A 24,377-nucleotide genomic window follows, 5' to 3' on the forward strand; every position below is an offset into this window, starting at 1 on the left:
CAGCTCTCTGCTCAGGGAGCCCCGAGAATCGAGCGATCGGCTGTGTTTGATCGCTCGGTTCTCAGTCTTTGTCAGGGCTAGGCTCAGCCCTTCCTTCTCTGAGCTAGCCGCTCAGCCGTTGGCTAATTGCCAGCTCTTATCTCTCAAACAGTTACTCAGCTGTTGATGATATCCTGCTTGTCAGTCCTGCCTACTTAAGCCGTTCAGCCCAGATGATCTCTGCCTTTGCCTTAGTCAACATCACAGAGACGCTCTCCTGCATGCCTGTTAATAGACTTGCTTGGCTGACATCCCTTCTGGCTCCAGATCCTGCTTGCTGTTTTACTACGCTCAACTCTGGCTCCCTGACGTTTTGGCTTGTCTGACTATCCGTTCCGGTTCCTGAACTCTGACTATGTTTTGACTACGTTTGCTCGATTTACTTTTATTATTAAACAAGTGTGATTTAGGCCCATTTCACACTTATAGGACTTGTCCCACGAGTTTGTTCTGCAAAATCGTATGACGAGTCATTCTCCATGATTTTCAATGACTACCATTCATATTAGCACGACTTTAAGTCGTGCCGACTTCAGAGTAGTCCCTGCACTACTTTGGTCCAACTTCCATGTGAGTTGATGTCCATAGACCTCAATGTTAAACCCTCAAGTAGCATGCAAATCGTACCTGAATAATATAGACACGATTTCAGTACGACTTTGTAAGCACAAGCTGAGAATGGTTAATGCCAAAGTTGTTGCAAAGTCATACAAAGTAGTACTGCTCCCAAATCGCGGCAAAAACATGCAAAAATCACTGCAAAATCTTAGCAAAATTGCGGCCATGAAATCGCGGTAAAATCGTGCAACTTTGAAGTCGCACAAGTGTGAAAGGGGCCTTAACTGTACTTCTGTCTTGGTCTGATTTTATGGTTTCTGACAGTCTTGGAGCATCTGGGGGACAGATGCAGCATCCACCTATTCTAAACCCCCCCCCCATACTTCTCTTCTTAATTATTGCTTTGACTAAGGCCTCTTTCAGCTGAAACACGTTAGCGGCGTTGCACTACATGGATTTATCCTGTCTATAATAAAATGATTTATGCAGTCCCTCGGTTGTGTGCCAGCTTTCATCATAGTATTCTAGATAACACTGACTCTGTAAGATGATGGCTAGATCACCCTACAGTGGGTCTGGATACACAGATTGCTAAACGGGGCAAAAAGGAATTATTTGCGTGACTCCACCCACTTACCCATAAGCAGAGGCTGAGCTCCTTGTTTTGGGGTTTTGTGCCTGAAGTGAGGACATTTAAATGCCTTCTGTTATAGGATGATTCTGTATCTCTCGGTACTTTAGAAGCGGGCCTTTTGGTTTATTTCCTACCGCCTCACCGCTACCTTGATGGTGGTATAAATCTTTGTAATGCCATATAAATGTGTCATCTGACTCTAGTCATATTTGTTTTGGAAAGCACTTACAAGCAGGAATATGAGTCAAGGCTGGGAGGTTTATGATGTGTTTTGTTGTGCGGTATGACTTTGTCTCTCTACATATTGTCTTGTGTCTTTTTATCCTTGGCAGGAACCATGCAAAATGTTTCAAATTTGTTGTAATTTTTATGGAACTTTTAAAATCCCATTTTTTGCAATTTTATTCATGTTTCAAATTGATTTGCAGTTGTCTTTATCTACCCTTTCCTTGAGGTATTATGAATATACAATGTACAGGTGATCTGGGTGGTTTTTCTGCAAGGGTCAAAGACGGGTTCACTTTTTCCAGGGCCTTAAATTTCAAACTACCTTTCGGGAAATAGAAAGGGGAATTTCTTTTTTTTTTTCTGTGTTAGTTTAGTATAATAATTGATTTTTTTTTTTTTTTTTTTTTTTTTTTTTATACTGAATACGATGCAGATACAGCCAAACCTGGCTTTGTTAATGCAGATGCACAGAGGCGCACGTAAAGTACAGTGGGGAAAATCATTATTTGATCCCCTGCAGATTTTGTAAGTTTGCCCACTTACAAAGAAATGAAGGGTCTATAATTTTTATAATGGCTGTATTTTATATGCTAGAGACAGAATATCAACCAGAAAAATCCAGAAAAAACACAAGATACAAATGTTATAAATTAAAGCGGGGTTCCACCCAAATTTTGAACAATATCTGTATGTATTCTCTTCCTTGCCTAGATGCTGACATGCCGTTTAAAAAAATTTAAATCACCGTAATTAACTTTTATTTTTCTATTCTTCTTTGCACTTCCTGGTTCTCCTCCCGTGGGAGTAGGCGTGTTTCTAGCCTCTCCCAGACTCCTGGGAGCTAGTCTCAGGCTTCCCAGGATGCCACTGAGCATGTGCGGGAACGAGCGGTGAATGCTGGGAGCACAGCATTCACCACATCCAGGAAATAAATGCTTGTGGGCTTCAAATGCCCACAATGAAGATGGAAACCGCCTGCAGTGAATAATATAAGTTATTCTTTCCGACGAAATCTGACACAGGTGGACATATTACACACAATATGTGAGTATGTAATGCTGAGAAGAAAAGTTTGTGGATGAACTCAAAAAAAAAAAAAAAAAAACGATAGATAGGTGGACCCCCGCTTTAAGTTGCAGTTCAGTGAGTAAAAAAATATTTGATCCCCAAGCAAAATATGACTTAGTACTTGGTGGAGAAACCCTTATTGACAATCAGAGGTAAGACATTTCTTGTAGTTGGTGACCAGGTTTGCACACATCTCAGGAGGGGTATTGGTTCACTCTTCTTTACAGATCTTCTCTAAAACCTTACAGCGGAGGTCCTGCCGAATTTTTTTTTTTTTTTCTTAAAGTCAGCAGCTACAAGTACTACAGCTGCTGACTTTTAAAATATGGACACTTACCTGTCCAGGGCGCCCGCAATGTCGGCACCTGAAGCCGATCTGTCCCTCGGCTCTTGGGTGGAGGCGTTGCCATCTTCGGTAAGGGAATCAGGAAGTCGTGCTCCCACAGGTCCCTGCTGTCTTCTGGGACCTGTGTTGTCCCCCAGAAGACAGCGGGGGGGACAGAGGAGGCGCCGGATATGGCATAGATAACCGCGGGTACTGCGGCTATCTATGCCCGGAAGTGGGAGCAAATACCTGGATTATGCAGGTATCTGCTCCCCCATCCCCTCTGAAAGGTGCCAAATGTGACACCGGAGGGGGGGAGGATTCCGAAAAGCGGAAGTTCCATTTTTGGGTGGAACTCCGCTTTAAGGTTTCTTGGCTGTCTCTTGGCAACTTGAAGTTTCAGCTCCCTCTATACATTTTCTATCCCCTTCCCGCCGACCGTACGCACATGTGTGGCCTCGGCTTCAAGGGGTTATAACGGGATGATGCATGCAGCCACATGCATCATCCCGGTACCGTTTTTCTGGAGCGGGTGGTCGGCTCTTCAGGGACAACTGATGCGGCCAAAAGCCGCTCGGCTGTTATCCCGAAGGAGCGAGAGGGAACTCCCAAACCCCCCCCCCCCCGCGGCCTTCCACCGCTCTTCCCGGCCTCCTGTCCCACCGGGAGACCTGATCCACGATCCAGCACTTCTGCCGGCTGGAGTAAGACTTGAAGGAAGCCGCAAACTGCTTCGATCCACTCTCCCTTTGTGTAAACACGGAAGCGACGTCACGGCATCACTTCTGGTTTACTCGGCTGCCAATGGCGCCGTTTTGAAAAAAAATTACAGTATTCAGAATCACCGTTTTTGGCAATCTGAATACTTTGAAGTGCAAAGGAGGGGTTTGGGGTCTTTTAGATTTTTAATTTTATTTTTTAAAGTGACAATGTAAAAAAAAAAAAAAAAAAAAATTTTTAAAGCACCCCCATCCCCGCGAGCTCGCACAGCAAAGAAAATGCACACGTAAGTTGCGCCCGCATATGTAAACGGTGTTCAAAGGTATCGCCGCGATCGCCAGAGCAAGAGCAATAATTCTAGCACTAGACCTCCTTTGTAACTCTAACCTGGTAACCGTTATTTTTTCTTAAAGCGCCGCCTATGGAGATTTTTAGGTACCATAGTTTGTCGCCATTCCACGAGTGTGCGCAATTTCAAAGCATGACATGTTGGGTATCTATTTACTCAGCGTAACATCATCTTTCACATTATACAAAAAATTGGGCTAACTTTGCTGTTTAATTTTAATTCATGAAAGTGTATTTTTTCCCAAAAAAATTGCGTTTGAAAGACTGCTGCGCAAATACAGTGTGACATAAAATATTGCAACGATGGCCATTTTATTCTCTAGATTTTCTGCTAAAAATATATAAATATATATAATGTTTGGGGGTTCTAAGTAAATTTCTAGCAAAAAATACGGATTTTAACTTGTAAGCAACAAATGTTAGAAATAGGGTTAGGCATGAAAGGGCTATGGGATTAAGGTCTGGAGACTGGCTAGGCTACTCCATGACTGTAATGTGCTTCTTCTTGAGCCACTCTCCTTAGTTGCCTTGGAGGTATGTTTTGGGTCATTGTCATTCTGGAAGACCCATCCACGACCCATCTTCAGTGTTCTGGCTGATATTTTGTCTCTATTCCTTACACCTATGTTAAAAATTCTAGATCCTTAATTTCTTTGTAAGCGGGCAAACTTACAAAATCTGCAGGGGATCATATAATTGTTTTCCCCACTGTATATGGCCCTTATACGCTATTAAAGCTAAACAGGCTTTCCTTGCGGCACTGGGGTTTTGGGTTTTATTTCACCTGCAAGGGATTTACATTAACCTGTTGCCAACCAGCCGCCGCAGTTATACTGCTGCAGGTTGGCTCGGCTGCACAAAACGCCGTAGCTGTACATCGGTTCGTGCATGAGGCTCTGTGGGCGGCACGCGCACGCGCCCATTGGCCGGCAGGGGAACCAATTGGCGGGTCTGGCGGACTCTATGTCTGCCGGCCACCCCCGATCGTTCCCTGCAGTGACAGAACAAGGATCTGCCATAGCAAACATGGCAGATCTCCGTTCTGACAGAGGAGATCACACAGTTCCTGTCTTTCTGTTATGCAGGAAGATGGATCTTTGTGTTGTCCCAGGCAGCCCATCCCCCCCCACACAGAAACACACTGAGGGAACACATTTAACCCCTTGATCACCCCTGATGTTAACCCCTTCCCTGCCAGTGTCATTAGTACAATGTCAGTGCATATTTTTAGCACTGATTACTGTAATAATGTCACTGGTTCCCAAAAAATTGTCAAAAATGTCCGATCTGTTCGCCGCAATGTCGCAGTCCCGCTAAAAATCGCTGATCACTGCCATTACTAGTAAAAAAATAAAAAATCATAATAAAAATACTATAAATCGTTCCCCCAATTTTGTAGTCGCTGTAACTTTTGCGCAAACCAATCAATATACGCTTATTGGGGTTTTTTTTTAACCAAAAACATGTAGCAGAATACATATTGGTCTAAATTTCTGAAGAAATTCGATTTTTACAGTTTTTTTATTGGGTGTTTTATAGATGAAGGTAAAAAATATTTTTTTTTCCAATTATGTCAGTCTTTTTTTGTTTATAGTAAAAAAACCAAAGAACAAAAAAAAAAAAAACGCAGAGGTGATCAAATAACACCAAAAGAAAGCTCTATTTGTGGGATTTTTTACATTTTTTAAAAAATTTTTTTATTTTGGGTGCAGCATCGCACGACCACTCAGTTGTCAGTCAAAATAACGCAGTGCCGTATCGTAAAAAATGGCCTTGTCAGGAAGTGGATAAATCCTTCCGGGTCTGAAGTGGTTAAGGCAGATCAGATTAAAGAAGCGCTCCAGTCTAATTAAAGCAGACCTTTAGCCCTGTACTTCAGCACAATTTCAAAGCAGTAGATTAGTGCGATTTGCACTTGCAATTTAATTAAGCAGAAGTCTATACAAGTCGCAATGAAATCCCAAAAAAGGAGTGCAGGAAGCTTTCGCGGGAACTTGAGTTGCAGCAATTTGAACAGTTCTATTGCCAGCAGTGAAGTGCGACTTTTGAACTGTCAAATTGCATCAGTGTGAACCAGGACTTGCACCTAAAAAAAAACCTTTTTCCTACTACAACCCTTCCACCTCTGCTATTGAATTTTTTTTTTTTTGTGTGTTTACTTACAATGTTTATAAAATGTTTTTTGCTTTTCCTCCATTCATGTCCCAATACATATCCCAAGAGGGTGCAGGAGCGGGTAAGAGGGGATGGGAAAAAAAAGGTTCTTTTCAAGAGGCAGCTTCTTGTTGTACATTGAGGAGCTGCTGCAATTACTATGTAAGGCTACTTTCACACTGAGGAGCTTTTGGTCCCTTAAAAAGTGGGAGGCACATATACAAACTGTTGTAATTCCTACACCATTCACCTGATTTGGATGTAAATCACCTCAAATTAAAGCTTAAAGTCTGCAGTTAAAGCACATCTTGTTTGTTTCATTTCAAATCCATTGTGGTGGTGTATAGAGCCAAAAAGATTAGAATTGTGTTGATGTCCCAATATTTATGGACCTGACTGTATCAGTGCACATCAGTGAAGGAGAAAAATTACCTGTTTGCAAAATTTTTTAACAAACTATGAAAAATGTTTATTTTTTCCAAATTTTTGATCTCATTTGTTTGTTTAACAGAACATAAAAAACCCAGTGGTTCTTAAATATCACCAAAAGAAAGTTCTATTTGTGTGAAAAAAGTGATAAAAATTTAGTTTGGGTACAGTGCTGTATGACCGCACAATTGTCATTCAAAGTGCGACGGCGCTGAAAGCTAAAGATTGGCCTGGGCAGGAAGGGGGTAAAAGTGGCCAGTAAGCAAGTGGTTAAGCCCTAGGAGGGGTGAAACATGTCAGAGAGGTGTAGCCCAAGGGCTTTAAGTCAGCAGCCAGCTGTACACAGTAAACATGCCAGTGGGATGTCCGTGGAGTGTAGCTTCATTTTTTGATTTTGCAATGTAGGTATTAGATGATGTTAAAAGAGAAGTTTGTGGTTTGTTTTTATTCTTCTCTACCTCCGATGCTGCCCCCTGCTAACTCTAACACTGAGAACTGAGCGATCAAACACCGTGAGCGCTTGGTTCTCAGGGCTCCCTGAGCAGAGAGCTGGTGACGGTCACTCAGCAGCTCTCTGCTCTGCACACCCCCCCCCCCCCCCCCCCCCCCCCCCCGTGCGATGGGCTGTGGAGGGGGCAGGAACGGCTCTCAGTGGCTTGCTGAGAGGCTGAGACGGGTGCCGGTCCAGGGTCCTGGGTGGATCCTTTCTGAGCCTTCACCGGCTCTGTGACGTTAGCCAACAGCGGGCTTCAGCCTCCTGTCTGCTAAAGATGGGTCACTGGAGTGCAGAACGAGCTGCTCTCTTGTGATCCACATGAGAAGTACAGCCAAATGAGCTTTGGCTGTACTCTTTAAGTTTGCAAGGCGATGAGTTGGGAGTGCAGAGGGCAAGACCCTTAATGTTGGTCACTCTCTGGCAATCTTGTGCCATTGAGCAATTTTCTAGTCATTTAGTGGCTGTGCTCGGTTTAGTGAAGTTAATCCTAAAGACCCTTTTTTTGTTTTTTATTGGGTGTGCAGGCCAAGCACTTAAGCTCTTTGCTGGTATCATTACAATTGGGGCCTGAATCTTGGATTCTAATGCTGCAATATTAATGCACTAATTTAATTCCAGCCCTCGATGACTCTCTACTACAGATCAGAGTTCGGTTTCCTCCATATTTTCCATTCTCGCTGCATCTGGCCTGGAATTCCTCTTTACATCAAACAATTACATGATCAGCAGAGTCTGCCTGCTTTAATCAATCTGAATGATCGGCTGTATGAACACGTCATCTGCTGATTGGATAAGTGGATGCGAGCTCTGATTGTGTGTGAGAAGAGAAACTATTGCAGCTCACCAATCAGTGATTGTACTTGGGTTGTTGGACTGTCATTAGACCCCTGTTATTTTGGCCAGGTCTCAATATCTTCATCTGTGCCGCTGTATACAGAATTATATTTTAGACAGCGCATTGTGCTTGACCCACTGGCCACCAGATAAACCCTTCTTGAGTACCGTCCTGGCATTTCTCTTCCACCTGGTAAGATAAGCCCCCCCCCCAAGTATCATCCCTTTGCCCCACAGACAGATGAACCCTCCTTGTATTGTCCTGTCATCCCCTTGGTCCATAGCTAGTTAAACCCTTTTGGGCATCATCCCCTCATCTCTCTTTTCCCCATCCAGATCCCCTCAGCTCTCTGTCCTTGGCGCTCGTGCATGCAGGACATATACTTTGCTCCTCTAAATGCCTGAACCCCTGGCAGGAGAAAAGTTGCTTGCACACACATTTATGCGTGTAAAGTGTTTGAGCGTCAATGGATTCCGTTGGCCAGAATATTTTATTCTGCCCATTGGAATGCATTAAAGGGCTTGTAAAGTCTCAAGGTTTTTCTATTCTATTTAATAAGGTGAAAAACCTTCTGTGCTGCAGCTGCCCCCCAGAACCCTCCTTTTTCCTGAACCCAATCGTTCCAGCAACGAGCATGAGCCCAGCCACTGTCTTGGGTCCTCATTTGATAGATTGAGAGCAGCGGGAGCCATTGGCTCCCACCGCTGTCCTTCAAATCCAGTGACACAGGAGCCGGGGGCGGGGTTCAGTCCTGCTGTCTGTTGTCAATGGACGCAGCAGCAGGACTCGGGAGCGCGCCCACACGAGTGCCCCCATGGAATGCGGCTCCGTGTGGGGGCACTCGATGAGGAGGAGGAGTGCCGCTCACATTCATAAGCATGTTAGGATAAAGCATATATATAGTGCCTCCCATAATAATTTAAAATCTCAAATGTATTTAGGTAATTAAAAATGTGGCTTATACTATTAATATACTGTTAAAACCACATTCAAATGATAAAATACTCGGCAGTGTATGCCTCTCACATCACCTCCGGTCCGCTGTCTGCTCCAAGATGCCCTACTCTTTACATCACGTCATGTGACTTCTTTAGGGGAAAACTCTTCTTCTAATACGCCTGTAAATGCTTAGGTGTACGTGGACACCTAGATAACATAGAGGTGCTATTTACAGGTTGAAAAAAAAAAAAAAAGTGGCAAATGCCCGTAAAAGGTGTCATTTTTTTAAGCCCAGTGTGTATGAGGTCTAAAATCCTCCCTCTGTATAGCCCTGCCATCTCTGCTGATTGCTGACAAATTAAACCCTTCCTGGGTATTGTGTTGTGATCTCTCTGCCCCCCTGGCTGGCTACACCCTGCTTAAAGTGATTGTAAAGGCTTGTTTAAAAAACAAATAACAAACGTGTTATACTTACTTCCTCTGTACAGTTGGTTTTGCACAGAGCAGCTTGGCTCTTCTCCAGTCCCTGTTCTGTGTTCCTGGCCCCTCCCTCCTTTGAGTGCCCCCTCAGTCAGCAGCTTGCTACAGGGGGCACCCAAGCAGACTCAGAGCTCCGTGTATCCTTTCAGACATGGAGCTCCGACCTGGCCCCGCCTCCTCTCTCCCCTGGCTAACTGACTTTGACAGCCGCAGGAGCCAATCGCGCCACTGCTCTGTCTCAGCCAATCAGGAGGAGTGTATTGGATGGCTGAGGGGATCATAGACATCGCTGGAGAGAGAAGGGGCTCAGGTAGGTAATTGGGGAGAGCAGGGGAGGCTGCTACACACAGAAGGATTTTTATCTTTGTGCATAGAATGTATGAAGATAAAAAACCTTCTACCTTTACAACTCCTTTAAGTATTGCCATCACTAATTTTTAGTAGATGTCTATAAATGCCCTCAACATTTTTGGAGGTGGTTCCAACCAACTAGATTTTATACATATTCTTGCATTTCCCCAATAAGAAAATTTTTTTTTTATTATTTTTTCTCTGTAACCCTAAACAAGATTTTCTAAACCTTCAAAATTCATTGTCTCTAGTCTTCCTTATCTGTAAAATAATTGGATTTTAACATTCAGGTTTTATGACTTCTTTAAGGTGCTCCTCACCCACCGCACCTCTGCCACCATACACAATAACATCTGCATTGTTCCCTTCAGGAGTCAAGTGACCGAGGAACAGAAACAAGTCCCACGCACTCATAACCATTTAAACCCTTTGGTTTACATGCCCCCAACTTTGGATTTAGACATTAGGTATTTTCATAATATCATATAGTGCCACCCTACACAAGGGGCTCTGAGAAACCCTTGGAATAATTTTCAGGTCTCGGGAAACCCCTGTCTAAAATGATTTGTAAAACTTGTGGTTCAATAGTATCAGATCAAGACGTTTATAATAATTAAAAGAGTAAAAAATGTGGCATACCCAGAGTACTTGGACAATATTTTTTTCACCCCACCTGCTCGAAATAATTTTCAGTAACAATCGAAGAATGCCCCTTACATTGTGGTCAGTGAGAGGAAGAATACCCCATACATTGTGGTCAGTGAGGGGAAGCATGCCCCTTACATTGTGGTCAGTGAGGGGAAGAATACCCCATACATTGTGGGCAGTGAGGGGAAGCATGCCCCTTATATTGTGGTCAGTGAGGGGAAGAATACCCCATACATTGTGGTCAGTGAGAGGAAGAATACCCCTTACATTGTGGGCAGTGAGGGGAAGCATGCCCCTTACATTGTGGGCAGTGAGGGGAAGCATGCCCCTTACATTGTGGGCAGTGAGGGGAAGCATGCCCCTTACATTGTGGGCAGTGAGGGGAAGCATGCCTCTTACATTGTGGGCAGTGAGGGGAAGCATGCCCCTTACATTGTGGGCAGTGAGGGGAAGCATGCCCCTTACATTGTGGCCAGTAAGATGAAGCATGCCCCTTACATTTGTGGTTAGTGAGAAGAATACTAAAAAGATCATTGGTGTTGTACCATTGGTTTTGCCAAGTGACTTTGACTCCGGAACTATGCATGCCCCATTGGTCAATATATGCTACCGCTCAAGGGAACCCCTAGCAACCTCTGGAGAAAGCTCAGGGTTTCATGGAACCTTGCTCGAGACGAGCTGGTATATATAACAGTTAAAAGAGAAGGATGGCTCGGTTCTCCCACCTCCCTGAGCGGAGAGCTGCTGATTGTCAATCAGCAGCTCTCCGCTCTGCTTCCTGCTCGCTCACTGGAGCGCTGAGCTGTGGAGCGGCGGGGAGCGGCCAGGTGCCTATCAGTCCAGGCACCTGGCGGATCCAGACTTCATTGTTGCGATGACGCGGTGCCTGGACTGATCTGTGTGACCTCAACAGATATCGGACTTCAGACCACTCTCTGCTGTGAACGAGTCACAGGAGTGCAAATGGGGTGGCACTCCTGTGACCCATAGGAGGAGCCCAGCCGAATGAGCTCAGGCTGGACTTCTCCTTTAATATACAAGGTAATATATGAACAAGGTATAGATGAACCATCTAAGGTCTGAATCTTGACCAGTTCAACAGGGACCGGCTGAGATTCCAACCATCTATGGGCAGGCTGGCTGTACCCAAGTTGATCCATCGATCAATTTGGGTTCAACCAGCATATTCGATTTTTACATGTGAGTATTGCCAGGGACTATAGCCACTAACAAGAATTTCCCCCGCCTGCCCCCAGGAGAACACAATAGCTCTATGGGAGGGAATCAAGCGATTTTCTTTCCTGCAACCATGGAAAAATCGCATCCTCTATGGACTGCCTAAAAGTTCCCAAATCAACCAGAAAAAAAAACATTTTTAAGACTGGCAGCCTAAAATCCAATATGGCCTATCCCCAAGTGTTAAATTGGGTCCCTTGTTTTAGAAAATGGCCCCCGGTAATTCTATCTTTGCCCGGGGCTACATTTTGTCTCCACAGAGTGATTGTCGCCATAACGAGCGACTCTACAGAAACTGTGTCATCTTGCGAGATTACTTCCATTGTTCTGCCCTACTTAATACCTCCTGAGCATCTGGATTAAATGGCCAGCAATCTACACAGAGTGAGGAAGACAAAAAGAAAATAAAATATAGTCCTGGCTGAATGGGAAGCATCATTTCAGTGTTTTCAATCGAGCGAGAGAAGCCGGAGATTCGCCGCTGATTGTTTATGAAAACAAATAGGAGGCGGAGGGAAGCGCTGACCTCCCTGTGTACCGCTGATTACTGCGGGGCTGATGATTTTACCAAGTGTGTCATTTTCTCGCCTCCATCTCATCAGACTTGTATTATTATTAAAGAATGTTTTTATCGCTCTTTTTGTGTTGTTTTGCTGGTGTAAAATGCATTGCGGCCACTTCATCTGGGAAGAGATTACAGCAATTTTCAGCCAAATTTCATTAGCGATTCTGGACATAGCGCAGGGAGGGAGGAAATCGTAGCTCTGCGTTCCTCATATGTTAGAAATGTCTGTGCTCATCGCCGCTTCTTGTTTTTATAGAATTCCTATAGAGAAAGCTGATTGCTTACTCTGGGAATGTGAGAGGGCACACGGCTTGGGGTATGAACCTCGAAAGGAGGGTTACCCCTGGATATAGAAATATGCCATTGATCACCACCCTCGGAGTCTCTGTTCACACTGATGTGGTGCAAATCTAATGCGATTTCTGTAGTGACAGCTGCAAATTAATGCCATTTCTGAAGCGGTTTGGCATAGCTGGAGATTAAATTTGCACCAAATCCGCACTAAACTTGCACAGGGCCCTTTTTTTGAAGGGATCGGAATCGCACCGCATAAATGTGAACAGCTTTCATAGCAACCATTGTTTTTTCAGATGGCATGCAAACCTGTGCCCATGTCCTCTGACCTGGCATCCATCCACACAGCCTAATTCAAGTGCCACAGCTCCACGTAGTCAGTGGGTTAGATCTCTTTCCCCTCTCTACTGATACTTTGATCTATATATTGATTTAAACAGAACTGAACGGATTGTCATGATCATGAGTGATATCCACATGCTTAGTAAAGACATACAGGTGGTGTAATGCCGCGTACACACGGGCGGACTTTTCAACCGGACTGGTCCGATGGACTTTCTAACGAACGGACTTGCCCACACACGATCACAAAGTCCGACGGATTCGTACGTGATGACGTACGACCGGACTAAAATAAGGAAGTTGATAGCCAGTAGTCAATAGCTGCCCTAGCGTCGGTTTTAGTCCGTCGGACTAGCATACAGACCAGCGGATTTTTCGAACGGACTCGAGTCCGATGGAAAGATTGGAAACGTGTTTTATTTCTAGGTCCGTCGGACTATTGGGAAAAAAAAAAAAAAGCTGGAGCCCACACACGATCGAATTGTCTGACGGAGTCCGGTCTGCCGGAAAGTCCGCTTGTGTGTACGCGGCATTAGGCCTCATTCACATGAGGTGGATCCTCTACCACGGAGTCCGTCTCTGTCCGCCAGCTCAGCAGGAGCTTACTACATATATGCCACGTAAAACGTTATTTCATGATTTCTGGTGACTATGCATCTAAGAGCTGTTGGTACTATATGGACTCCCTCGTTTTAGCACATATTCCCACTTGTCTGTGGTGTTGGTGCAGGGGTGTCAAACTGGCGGCCCTCCAGCTGTTGTGGAACTACAAGTCCAATCATGCCCCTGGCTGTGGGAGTCATGCTTGTAACTGTAATACCGCGTGCACACGAGTGGACTTCTCGTCCGCCAGAACTCCGAAGGACTTTTCGACGGAGTTCCCGACAGATTTCCAACAAAACGGACTTGCCTACATACGATCACACCACATGATGACGTACGACCGGACTAAGGTAAGGAAGTTGATAGCCAGTAGCCAATAGCCGCCCTTGCGTCCTTTTTTTGTCCTTTTTTGTCCATCGGACTAGCATACAGACGAACAGATTTTTCCATCGGACTCGAGTCCGTCGGAAAGATTTGAAACATGTTCTATTTCTAGATCCGTCGGAATTTTCGACAGAAAAGGTCCGATGAAGCCCACACACGATCGGAATGTCCGACGGAATCGTCGGACCTTTTCTGCCGGACGGTCCGCTCGTGTGTACACGGCATTAGCCTTGCAATGCCTCATGGGACTTGTAGTTCTGGAACTGCTGGAGGGCCGCCAGTTTGACACCTGTGCGAGTCTGACTCATCGTCTGGGCACTGGTCTAGATGCCCCCTGTTGACATTAGAGGACAATTGCAACCCATTTTTTAATTCTAGTTCTTCACCCAAGATGTACTCATAACTCATTTAACCACTTAAGGACCAGGAGGCCTATTTTTCACACTCAGTGTTTACAAGTTTAAAATCTTTTTTTTTTTTTTTTCTAGAAAATTACTTAGAAACCCCAAACATTAATATATGTATTTTTTTCAGACACCCTAGAGAATAAAATGGTGGTTGTTGCAATATTTTGTCACACCGTATTTGCGCAGCGGTCTCGCAAGTGCAATTTTTTGGGAAAAAATACACTTTTTTTAAATTAAAAAATAAGACAGCAGTAAAGTTAGCCCAATTTTTTTTAGATTGTGAAAGATAATGTTACGCCAAGTAAATTGATACCCAACATGTCGTGCCTCAAAATTGCGCCTGCTCGTGGAAGGGCGACAAACTTTGACCCTTAAAAATCTTCATAGGCGAAGTTTAAACATTTCTACAGGTTACCAGTTTTGAGTTAGAGGTCTAGGGCTATAATTATTCCTCTCGCTCTAACGGTCGTGGCGATACTTCACATGTGTGGTTTGAACACCGTTTTCATATGCAGGCGCAACTTACGTATGCGTTCGCTTCTGCATGCGAGCTCGATGGGACAGGGCGCTTTAAATCTATTTTTTTTTTTTGTTATTTTACTTTTTTTTTTTTTTTTTACACTGTTCTTTAAAAAAAAAGAAACATGTGGGTCACTTTTATTCCTATTACAAGGGATGTAACCATCCCTTGTAATATTAAAAAAGCATGACAAGACCTCTTAAGTGAGATCTGGGTGTCAACATGCTTGGTTGGACTTCGGTTGGACCTTAGCTACAGTGCATTCATAAAGTATTCAGACCCCCTTCACTTTCAGTTTCAGTTTTGTTCTGTTGCAGCTGGATACTGCAGTTGTTTAACTATTTGCCCTCTGGAAGATTTACCCCCCCTTCAGGCTATTTTTTGTGATACGGCACTGCGTTATTTTAATAAAATTTCTCCTTAAATTTAGGCCAATATACTGTACATGCTACATTTTTTGAAAACAAAAGCTCAATAAAGCCCCATACACACTATCAGATTTTCTGCTGATTTTTCCTTCAGATTTACCAAAACCATCTAATATGAGGTCAAACCTTAGGAGTTTTAATTTGTATGCAATCAGGCAGGCCCTTGCACTACATGGTTTTTGTAAATCTAAAGACAAAGATCAGCAGAAAATCTGATATTGTGTATGGGGCTTTAGCGTATATTGATTTGGTTTGCAAAAAGTTATAGCATCTGCAAACACTGGTATAAATACTGGAATTTTTTTTTTATACTAGTAATGGCGGCAATCAGCGACTTATAAAGGGACTGCGATATTGCGGTGGACAGTCTGACACTAACTGACACTTTTGACACTTTGTGGGAACCAATGACACTAATACAGTGATCAGAGCTAAAAATATGCACTGTCACTGTACTAATGACACTGGCTGGGAAGTGATTAATCGTCTAGAGCGATCAAAGGGTTTGCAGGGGAAGAAAATCCATCACTTCCCTCCTGTCAGGAAGGCATTGTTTACATATGCAGAACTCCATCCAGCCTTTCTCCTCGCCGTCCAGCAGTGGACATCCATTGGTCGGCACCCACTGATCAGCTTTTGCTGTGACTAATTACAGCAGAAGCAGTGCGCCCCCTACCCGAAAGTGCAGAATCATGTATATATACACATGATTCTGCACAGAACTACTGTCCTGTAGCAGTAAATCTGCTGTGGGCAGTCAGTAAGTGGTTAAATTCTTTTTTTTTTTTCCTTATTCCACACTCGGTACCCCATAATGACAAAGTGAAAACTGAATTCTAGCAATGTTTAGATGCAAATGTATGAAAAGGAAAAAAACTGAAGTATTACATTGGCATTCAGACCCTTTGCAACAACACTTGAAATTTAGCTCATGTGCATCCTAATTCTCTTGATTGTTGCTGAGATGTTTCTACACCTTGATTGGAGTCCACATGTGGTAAATTATATAAATTGATTGGACATAATTTGGAAAGGCACACACCTCTCTATAAAAGGCCTCATAGCTGACAATGCATACTGTATCGGAGCAAAAGCCATGCGGCCAAAGGAACTTCCCGCAGGGCTCAGAGACAGGATTATTGCAAGGCACAGATCTGGAGAAGTCTACAAAAAAGATTCTGTTAAACTGAAGGTTCCCAAATGTACAGTGACCTCCATTATTCTCAAATGGAAGACGTTTGCAACAACCATCACTTCTAGAAAGCGCGTTTCCAGAAGCACTTTAATGCTCGTCACTCAGATACCCTTGTTGTTCTGTTATGTCCGTTCACATCTGAGTAATGTGCAGTCGCTCAACACTCAGAAAACCATAGGGGCTCCTGTGGGCATGATTGCGTGTTTTAGGTCCCGATAATCTTTGGTGGGAGTGATTTAGCGCCTAACAACCATCTCCTCCTAGTAACTAGTTTTCCAATGGCTAAAACAAAATGCTCAAGCCTAAATGCAAAAAATACATACAAAAAAAATGCAAAAAAAAAAAAAAAGTGTATAAAAAAAGGACGAAGATACTGGATCAAGTAGGAATGTAGCCTTAGACCTCTTCAAAATTGTTAGGTGTATAGCTGGAGAAGCCAGCACAACATGAAGCCGAGGAAAGATCAAGGTACGGGACATAATGGTCATTCATTTTGTCCTTGCATTATTTTTTTTTTTTTTTTAACATTACCTCTTTATTCGACATTTTCTTATTTACCAGTTTTACAATATCCATACACACAACAATTTTAACACTGATTTTACAAAGTGTATATTTTTAAATTCTAGTTTCTTATTTCCATCGATCCCCAGCAGTGACTATATACCACAAATAGAATTACCTACACAAAACCATAACAAAAAACAAGAAGAAATAAATAAAAAAACAAATTTTTTAATTTGTCCTTGCATTATACTTCAACTCCTCACCTTTGCCATGGCAGTGCCTGAAATACAAACAAATGGCAACCACCCCAACCTATAACTAGCCTTGGCAGCAAAGAACACATGGAAGGGCAACACACATCAAAAGCAAACAAAAATTCCCAGCCAGCCTGCAACAAACTGAATTGACCTTGTCTAATAGTTCACATTAAAAAGAAGGTGTTTAGTTAAAGGGTTGGGGTGGTTGCCATTTATTTGTATAATTGGTGGGGGGTGCACTGAATACCTTCACTGCCATTATGCTATTGCTGGGTGTCCAGTGTGTCCCTATGCCTTTTAATGAGGGATGGGCGCCCTCCAGGCATACCTGCCCTTAACCGCTTGCAGACCATATACCGTACATATACGGCAGGAGGCGCAGGATCATGGGTACGTGATCCTGCACTTCTGGGTCTGGGGCGCGCATGCATGCTGCCGGCGACCCACTCCCGCTGTGATTATACACAGTGGGAGCTGATCTGCGGGTACGGCGGACTCAGTACCCAGCGATCATTAGGCAGAGAGCCAGAATGACGATCTGCCTATGTAAACAAGGCGGATTGCCATTCTGTCAGTAGGTAAAGCTTTGATCCTGTATTTCTGTAAAGCAGGAACACGAATCTCTGCCTTCCTATAATAAAAGCACCTCCCACCCAGTGAGAAAGCACATGTTAGGAACACGTTTAACCCTTTGAGTACCCCTGATTTTAACCCCTTCCCTTCCATTGTTATTAGTACAGTGCCATGCATATTTTTAGCACTGGTCCCCAAATAGTGTCAAAAGTGTCAGTGCGATTTGTCCACCGCAATATTGCAGTCCCGTTTATAAGTCGCTGATCGCCGCCAATACTAATAAAAAATATATAAAAATTCCATAAATGTATCCCATAGTTTGTAGATGCTATAACTTTTGCGTAAACCAATATACGCTTATTGGGATTTTTTTTTTTAGAAAAAATATGTAGCAGAATATATATTGGCCTAAATTTATGAAGAAATTAGATTTTTTAAATGTATTTTTATTTTTTTTATTGAATGTTTTATAGCAGAAAGTAAAAAATTTTATTTTATTTTTTTTTTCAAATTTTTTTGTTTATAGCACAAGAAATTAAAACCGCAGAGGTGCTCAAATACCACCAAAAGAAAGCTCTATTTGTGGGAAAAAAGTACATAAATTTTATTTGGGTACAGCGTCGCACGACAGCACAATTGTCAGTTAAAGTAACACAGTCCAGTTTAGATAAAAATGGCCTGGTCATGAAGGGGGTAAATTTTCCGGAGGTCAAGTGGTTAATCTATCCATTATTGTATGTGTTCTCTAACATTAGAGACTCTCAGATTATAGCGTTTGGACTGCAGTACACTGGGGTGCCAGAAGGTGGCCGCTGCAAACTAAACCCTTTGTCCTAAACCTGTATTGTTAGACAAGGTCAGTTTGGTTTGTTGCAGGCTGGCTGGTAAGTTTACTGGGAATTTCTGAAGTACCTGAAATGAGCCACTACCAGAACTACAGATATGTGAAATTGCCAATTTGATGTTGTCGCTTTTTAATTTTTTCCCTTATTCCACACTTCCTTCTTATAAGTCAAAACCTTAAATAAGCCATTAAACAATCATCAGTCATCATCAGAGTATAATTTTCAGCCACGCATTCATTTGACACATCGGCAGTCAGTCACATTAGATTTCATTATTAAATCATTATCACCCAACAAGGATAATTCCACAATCTATTCCAGGTATTTCCCACCTCTGGGTCACTTGTAGGCACACATGGAGTGCCAGTGAATATTCAAACAGAATGGATTGATTTCTTCTGTGGTCTGGCTGGTCAGGATGGCAGGCCGGTCACAATATTTCTGTGTGTGGGCAGCAGGATCGAGAGCTTAATAAGTGGCATTGTTGTGTGGAGGGCAGCTAGCTCGGAGAATGTTGTGTCTCCCACACGTTGCTTCGTCATCTGTGATTCCTCCCCGGGGCTGATGACAGGCCAGGGGGTTAATCCTGTGGGGTCCATCTCCATTCTTAGGGGTATGTAGTTCGTTATGATGAGATCCTTCTTCCGTAGTGTTACAGCTTCAGGTGAGGTCTTCATTTCCACAAACGGTGCAGGAAAACTTTTCACAAAATGTTCTTTGTTGCAGGTGACCTCTGGAACCCTTTGTGTGGAGGAACGGCTGCCATGAACAGAGCTTTGCTGATAAATCTCATTTTGTGTTTATTCCACTCCAGCTCAACAAGGAAAACAAGAATCTGAAACGAATTAGCATGTTGTACATGGCCAAACTGGGTCCAGAGGTCATTACTGAGGAGATCAACTTGGATGACGAAGACACCCCTTCTGACAGCGACAGTGGGGAAGTATGCACGTCCCTTGACTGTCAGCAGAAAGTAAAAGGTGAGGGAGCAACTGTCAGCATGTCATTGTTTTGGAACCTCCAAATGTCGGAATGTCATTGTTCTAAACCTCCCAAGTGTCTGTCAGTATTGTTTTGGTACCCCCAAATATCAGTCTGGTATTGTTCTGAGACTCCAAGTATCAGTGTGTCATTATGTCATTGTTCTGGGATCAAAGGTACATATTATTCAGTAGCACACCACAGATCGTTGATTACGTCCAAATTTTTGTTGAAGAATGATCACATCACATATGAAGTGCAATGTTTCAGAGCCACGCAGGACCCTAAGCATCAGTGTGTCGTTGTTTTGGGACCCCAAGCGTCAGTTTGTCATTATTCTAGGACCCCAAGTGTCAGTTGTTCATTGTTCTGGGACCCCAAGCGTCAGTGTGTCATTGTTCTGGGACCCCAAGTGTCAGTTTGTCATTATTCTAGGACCCCAAGTGTCGGTGTGTCGTCATTCTGGGACCCCAAGTGTCAGTTGGTCATTGTTCTGGGACCCCAAGCATCAGTGTATCATTGTTCTGGGACCCCAAGCATCAGCGTGTCGTTGTTCTGGGACCCCAAGCGTCAGTGTGTCATTGTTCTGGGACCCCAAGTGTCAGTTTTTCATTTGTTCTGGGACCCCAAGTGTCAGCGTGTCGTTGTTCTGGGACCCCAAGCATCAGTGTATCGTTGTTTTGGGACCCCAAGCGTCAGTGTGTCATTGTTCTGGGACCCCAAGCGTCAGTGTGTCATTATTCTAGGACCCCAAGTGTCGGTGTGTCGTCATTCTGGGACCCCAAGTGTCAGTTGGTCATTGTTCTGGGACCCCAAGTGTCAGTTTTTCATTTGTTCTGGGACCCCAAGCGTCAGTGTGTCATTGTTCTGGGACCCCAAGTGTCAGTTTTTCATTTGTTCTGGGACCCCAAGCATCAGTGTATCGTTGTTTTGGGACCCGAAGCATCAGTGTGTCATTGTTCTGGGACCCCAAGCGTCAGTGTGTCATTGTTCTGGGACCCCAAGTGTCAGTTTTTCATTTGTTCTGGGACCCCAAGCATCAGTGTATCATTGTTCTGGGACCCCAAATGTCAGCGTGTCGTTGTTCTGGGACCCCAAGCGTCAGCGTGTCGTTGTTTTGAGACCCCAAGCGTCAGTGTGTCATTGTTTTGGGACCCCAAGCGTCAGTGTGTCATTGTTCTGGGACCCCAAGTGTCAGTTTTTCATTTGTTCTGGGACCCCAAGCATCAGTGTATCATTGTTCTGGGACCCCAAATGTCAGCGTGTCGTTGTTCTGGGACCCCAAGCGTCAGCGTGTCGTTGTTTTGAGACCCCAAGCGTCAGTGTGTCATTGTTTTGGGACCCCAAGCGTCAGTGTGTCATTGTTCTGGGACCCCAAGTGTCAGTTTTTCATTTGCTCTGGGACCCCAAGCATCAGCATGTCGTTGTTCTGGGACCCCAAGCATCAGTGTGTCCTTGTTCTGGGACCCCAAGCATCAGTGTGTCCTTGTTCTGGGACCCCAAGCGCCAGCGTGTCGTTGTTCTGAGACCCCAAACGTAAGTGTGTCATCATTATGAGACCTCCAAGTGTCAATGTGACTTTGTCCTGAATCCCTAAAGCTGGCCATAGACAGAGCAAAGAAAATCGCTCAATTCCCCATGTTGGTGGAGGAATTCCTCCCGTGGAGCCATAGGGGTTGATTTACTAAAGGCAACTAGACTGTGCACTTTGCAAAGTGCAATTGCTCCAGAGCTTAGTAAATGAGGGGGAGCTTCACTCTGCAAAGAATACCCAATCACGTGCAAGGAAAATTAAAAAAACAGCCTTTTTTGCTTGCATATGATTGGATGATGGAATGTAGCAGAGCTTTTCCTCATCTACCAAGCACTGGAGCAACTGCTCTCACAGTGCAACTGCACTTTACAAAGTGCACAGTCTATTTTCCTTTAGTAAATCAACCCCATTGTGTGTTCTGGGAGGGGCAAGCCGTCCCTTCCTGGAGAAAAACATTATTTTTGCTAGCAACTATGCTGGCCATAATTGCATGTAAAATCCGGTAGCCTGGTTGTACCCAGGTTGATCGATTGATCAACTTGGGTACATTCAGCCTGCCCATACATGGTTTCAATCTCGGCTGATTCCTGCAGAACTGGCTGAGATTCGTAATCGTCTTTGGCCTCCTTAAGTGTCTGTGTGTTGTTTTTCTTGCACTTTCATGTGTCATTTTTCTGGGACCTCAATTTTTAGTGTCTCATTGTTTTTGGAACCATCAAGTGCCAGTGTCTCATTGTTTTTGGGATCCCTGCGTCCGTTTTTGTCCACAGTAGAGGATGGCATTGGCCAGGAGTGTGTTTAGAAGTCCAATTTTGGGGCCTGCAGTTGGTTATTCTGGGTTCACAAGGTTATCTGTAGGATTGACCAACATTCTATTAAATCCTTGTATCAGCTACAGCATCAAGAAGGGAACCCCTTTCCCTGAAGGTGGGTAGTGGGCACTTCACCCAAATTTTACATTGTAGTTTTGATTGTAGTTTTCTAAGACTAGAAAGTAAAATTTGGGTGAAGTTGCAGTACTCTCTGATGCCACCTGCTCTCCTGCCCACTACCCACCTTCAGGGAAATGGGTTCCCTTATTGATTATGTACCTGACACAAGGATTTAAAAAAGTATGGGATTCATTTTTATTTTGGAATCGTACTTACCTAGGTGGATGCAGTATCAGTCCCCTGCTGGCTCTATCACTGAGAACCAAACGATCAAACACCACCGATCGTTCGGTTGTCACAGCTCCCTGAGCAGAGAGCCGGTGACTATCAGTCACGGGCTCTATACTCTGTCCCCCCATGCTCACTGGAACGCTGGGCTGTGGAGGGGGTGGGAGCTGAGAGGCTGAGCCGGTCCAGGCTCTTGGGTAGATCCAGACCATATGGTCGCAATCTTTCCTGAGCCTGGACTGGTTCTGTGACGTCAGCTGACAGCGGACTTCAGCCTGTTGTCTGCTGAAAATGGGTCACAGGAGTGCCAAATGAACTGCACTGCTGCCATCCACAGGAGAAGTACACCCAGATGAGCTTTGGCTGTACTTCTTTAATAGAAGGAACCCAAAAAAAACGGTCATGTTGGTCGATCTTGGATAACCCTTTGAATCCAGAATTATTTAAACAACTTCAGGCCACAAAATTGAACTTTTAAACATACTCCCCACCAATGCCATCCTCTACTCTGGGCAAAAAGGGACACAGGGCATGCATGGAATGGTGGGTGATGCTCTACACATGATGATTAGCCCCTCCTTGTTAGATTAGGTCATGAAGTAAAACCGCTCCAAGCTCCTGGCAGCTCTGTAATAATAATCTTATATCACAGGTCTCCATGAACAGGTCCTGTCTGCCCAGGAGGAGAAGAAGGCCGTCTCTCTAGAGCTGGAGGAGTTGCGATCCCAACTTGTGGACCTCATAGAAGAGGTGCTGTATATGGGAGTCATATGATAAATATACACTGTACTTGGCTCTTCCATTCACATTCATGTATACGTGGAATATTAGGTAATTCTCATGTTTCTGTCATTATAAAGAATTCTGTGTCCTGTAAACCCAGCACAGTGGTGTAGTGGGTAGCACTCTCGCCTAGTAGTAAAAAGGGTCGCTGGTTCGAATCCCAACCACTACCTGCCTGGAGTTTGCATGTTCTCCCTGTGCCTGCGTGGGTTTCCTCCGGGTACTCCGGTTTCCTCCCACACTCCAAAGACATGCTGGTAGGTTAACTGACTTCTGTCCAAAATTGACCCTAGTATATGAATGTGAGTTGGGGACCTTGGATTGTGGGCTCCTTGAGGGTAGAGACCGATGTGAGTGTGCAATGTATGTGTGGAGCGCTGCGTAAATTGACGGCGCTATATGGGTACCTTAAATAAATAATAATATAATAGATGAGCATCTTAATGAGACACAATGTACAGGGATAGGGATGAGTGTAGACAGGGGTTGACTGACCATTGAGCCACTCGGGCACTGCCCGAGGGCCCTGGGCCACTAGGGGGCCCCCATCAGGGTTGCCAGCCTCAGTAAAACACACAGTTGACCTCTTCAGTCTGCTTCTGCTCCTTCACTGTCCAATCACAGATTAGGGGCAGCTGTGTGAACAAGCTCTATTGTTTCACTGCAATTGAAAAAAAACAGTCAGGGACCTTCACCATGCTGCATGGCAGGGGTTTTAGACTACACAGAATTCTTAAAACTTTTGGCTGATAAACCATTTCACATACGTGTTTCAGCTCTTTACTGGTTTGTCTGATAACATAAATCTAACATAAAGTGCTGTTTTAGCTTTGGGAACAGTGGTGGATTTATATTGTGTTGTTGTTTTTTTTTTTTTTTTACTTGAGAATCATTTAGATTGGATCTGTGTGATCACATGGGTGAGTGCACCCAAAAAACGAGTGGGACCCGGTACAGTGTGGGCTGGTTGGAACATTCCACTTTATTACACATACTCATTTCCCCAGCACATGAATGGTGGCAGAGTTCACAGCATGGTACTCCTGTCTCCCAGACTCTATGGTCGGGTATATCCCTTCACAGCATGGTACTCCTGTCTCCCAGACTCTATGGTCGGGTATATCCCTTCACAGCATGGTACTCCTGTCTCCCAGACTCTATGGTCGGGTATATCCCTTCACAGCATGGTACTCCTGTCTCCCAGACTCTATGGTCGGGTATATCCCTTCACAGCATGGTACTCCTGTCTCCCAGACTCTATGGTCGGGTATATCCCTTCACAGCATGGTACTCCTGTCTCCCATACTCTATGGTCGGGTATATCCCTTCACAGCATGGTACTCCTGTCTCCCAGACTCTATGGTCGGGTATATCCCTTCACAGCATGGTACTCCTGTCTCCCAGACTCTATGGTCGGGTATATCCCTTCACAGCATGGTACTCCTGTCTCCCAGACTCTATGGTCGGGTATATCCCTTCACAGCATGGTACTCCTGTCTCCCAGACTCTAT

At 44.2% G+C, this 24,377-nt stretch overlaps 1 protein-coding gene across 13 annotated transcripts in view; it reads left to right on the top strand.

Moving 5' to 3' along the window:
• Positions 1–24,377, top strand: part of SHTN1 (shootin 1) — a 185,359-nt gene that overhangs the window by 87,423 nt on the left and 73,559 nt on the right. For all 13 annotated transcript variants that reach the window (XR_012235636.1, XR_012235639.1, XR_012235640.1 and 10 more), the window contains exons 5-6: positions 19,223–19,388; positions 22,736–22,833. Coding sequence is in view for 4 of the 13 variants with exons in the window: in XM_073595793.1 (XP_073451894.1) it covers positions 19,223–19,388; positions 22,736–22,833 (264 nt within the window). In the remaining 9 variants the exon portion in view is untranslated. The remainder of the gene's footprint in view (positions 1–19,222; positions 19,389–22,735; positions 22,834–24,377) is intronic.

The sequence above is a fragment of the Aquarana catesbeiana genome, linkage group LG08, assembly GCF_042186555.1.
Source record: "Aquarana catesbeiana isolate 2022-GZ linkage group LG08, ASM4218655v1, whole genome shotgun sequence".
NCBI lineage: Eukaryota > Metazoa > Chordata > Amphibia > Anura > Ranidae > Aquarana > Aquarana catesbeiana.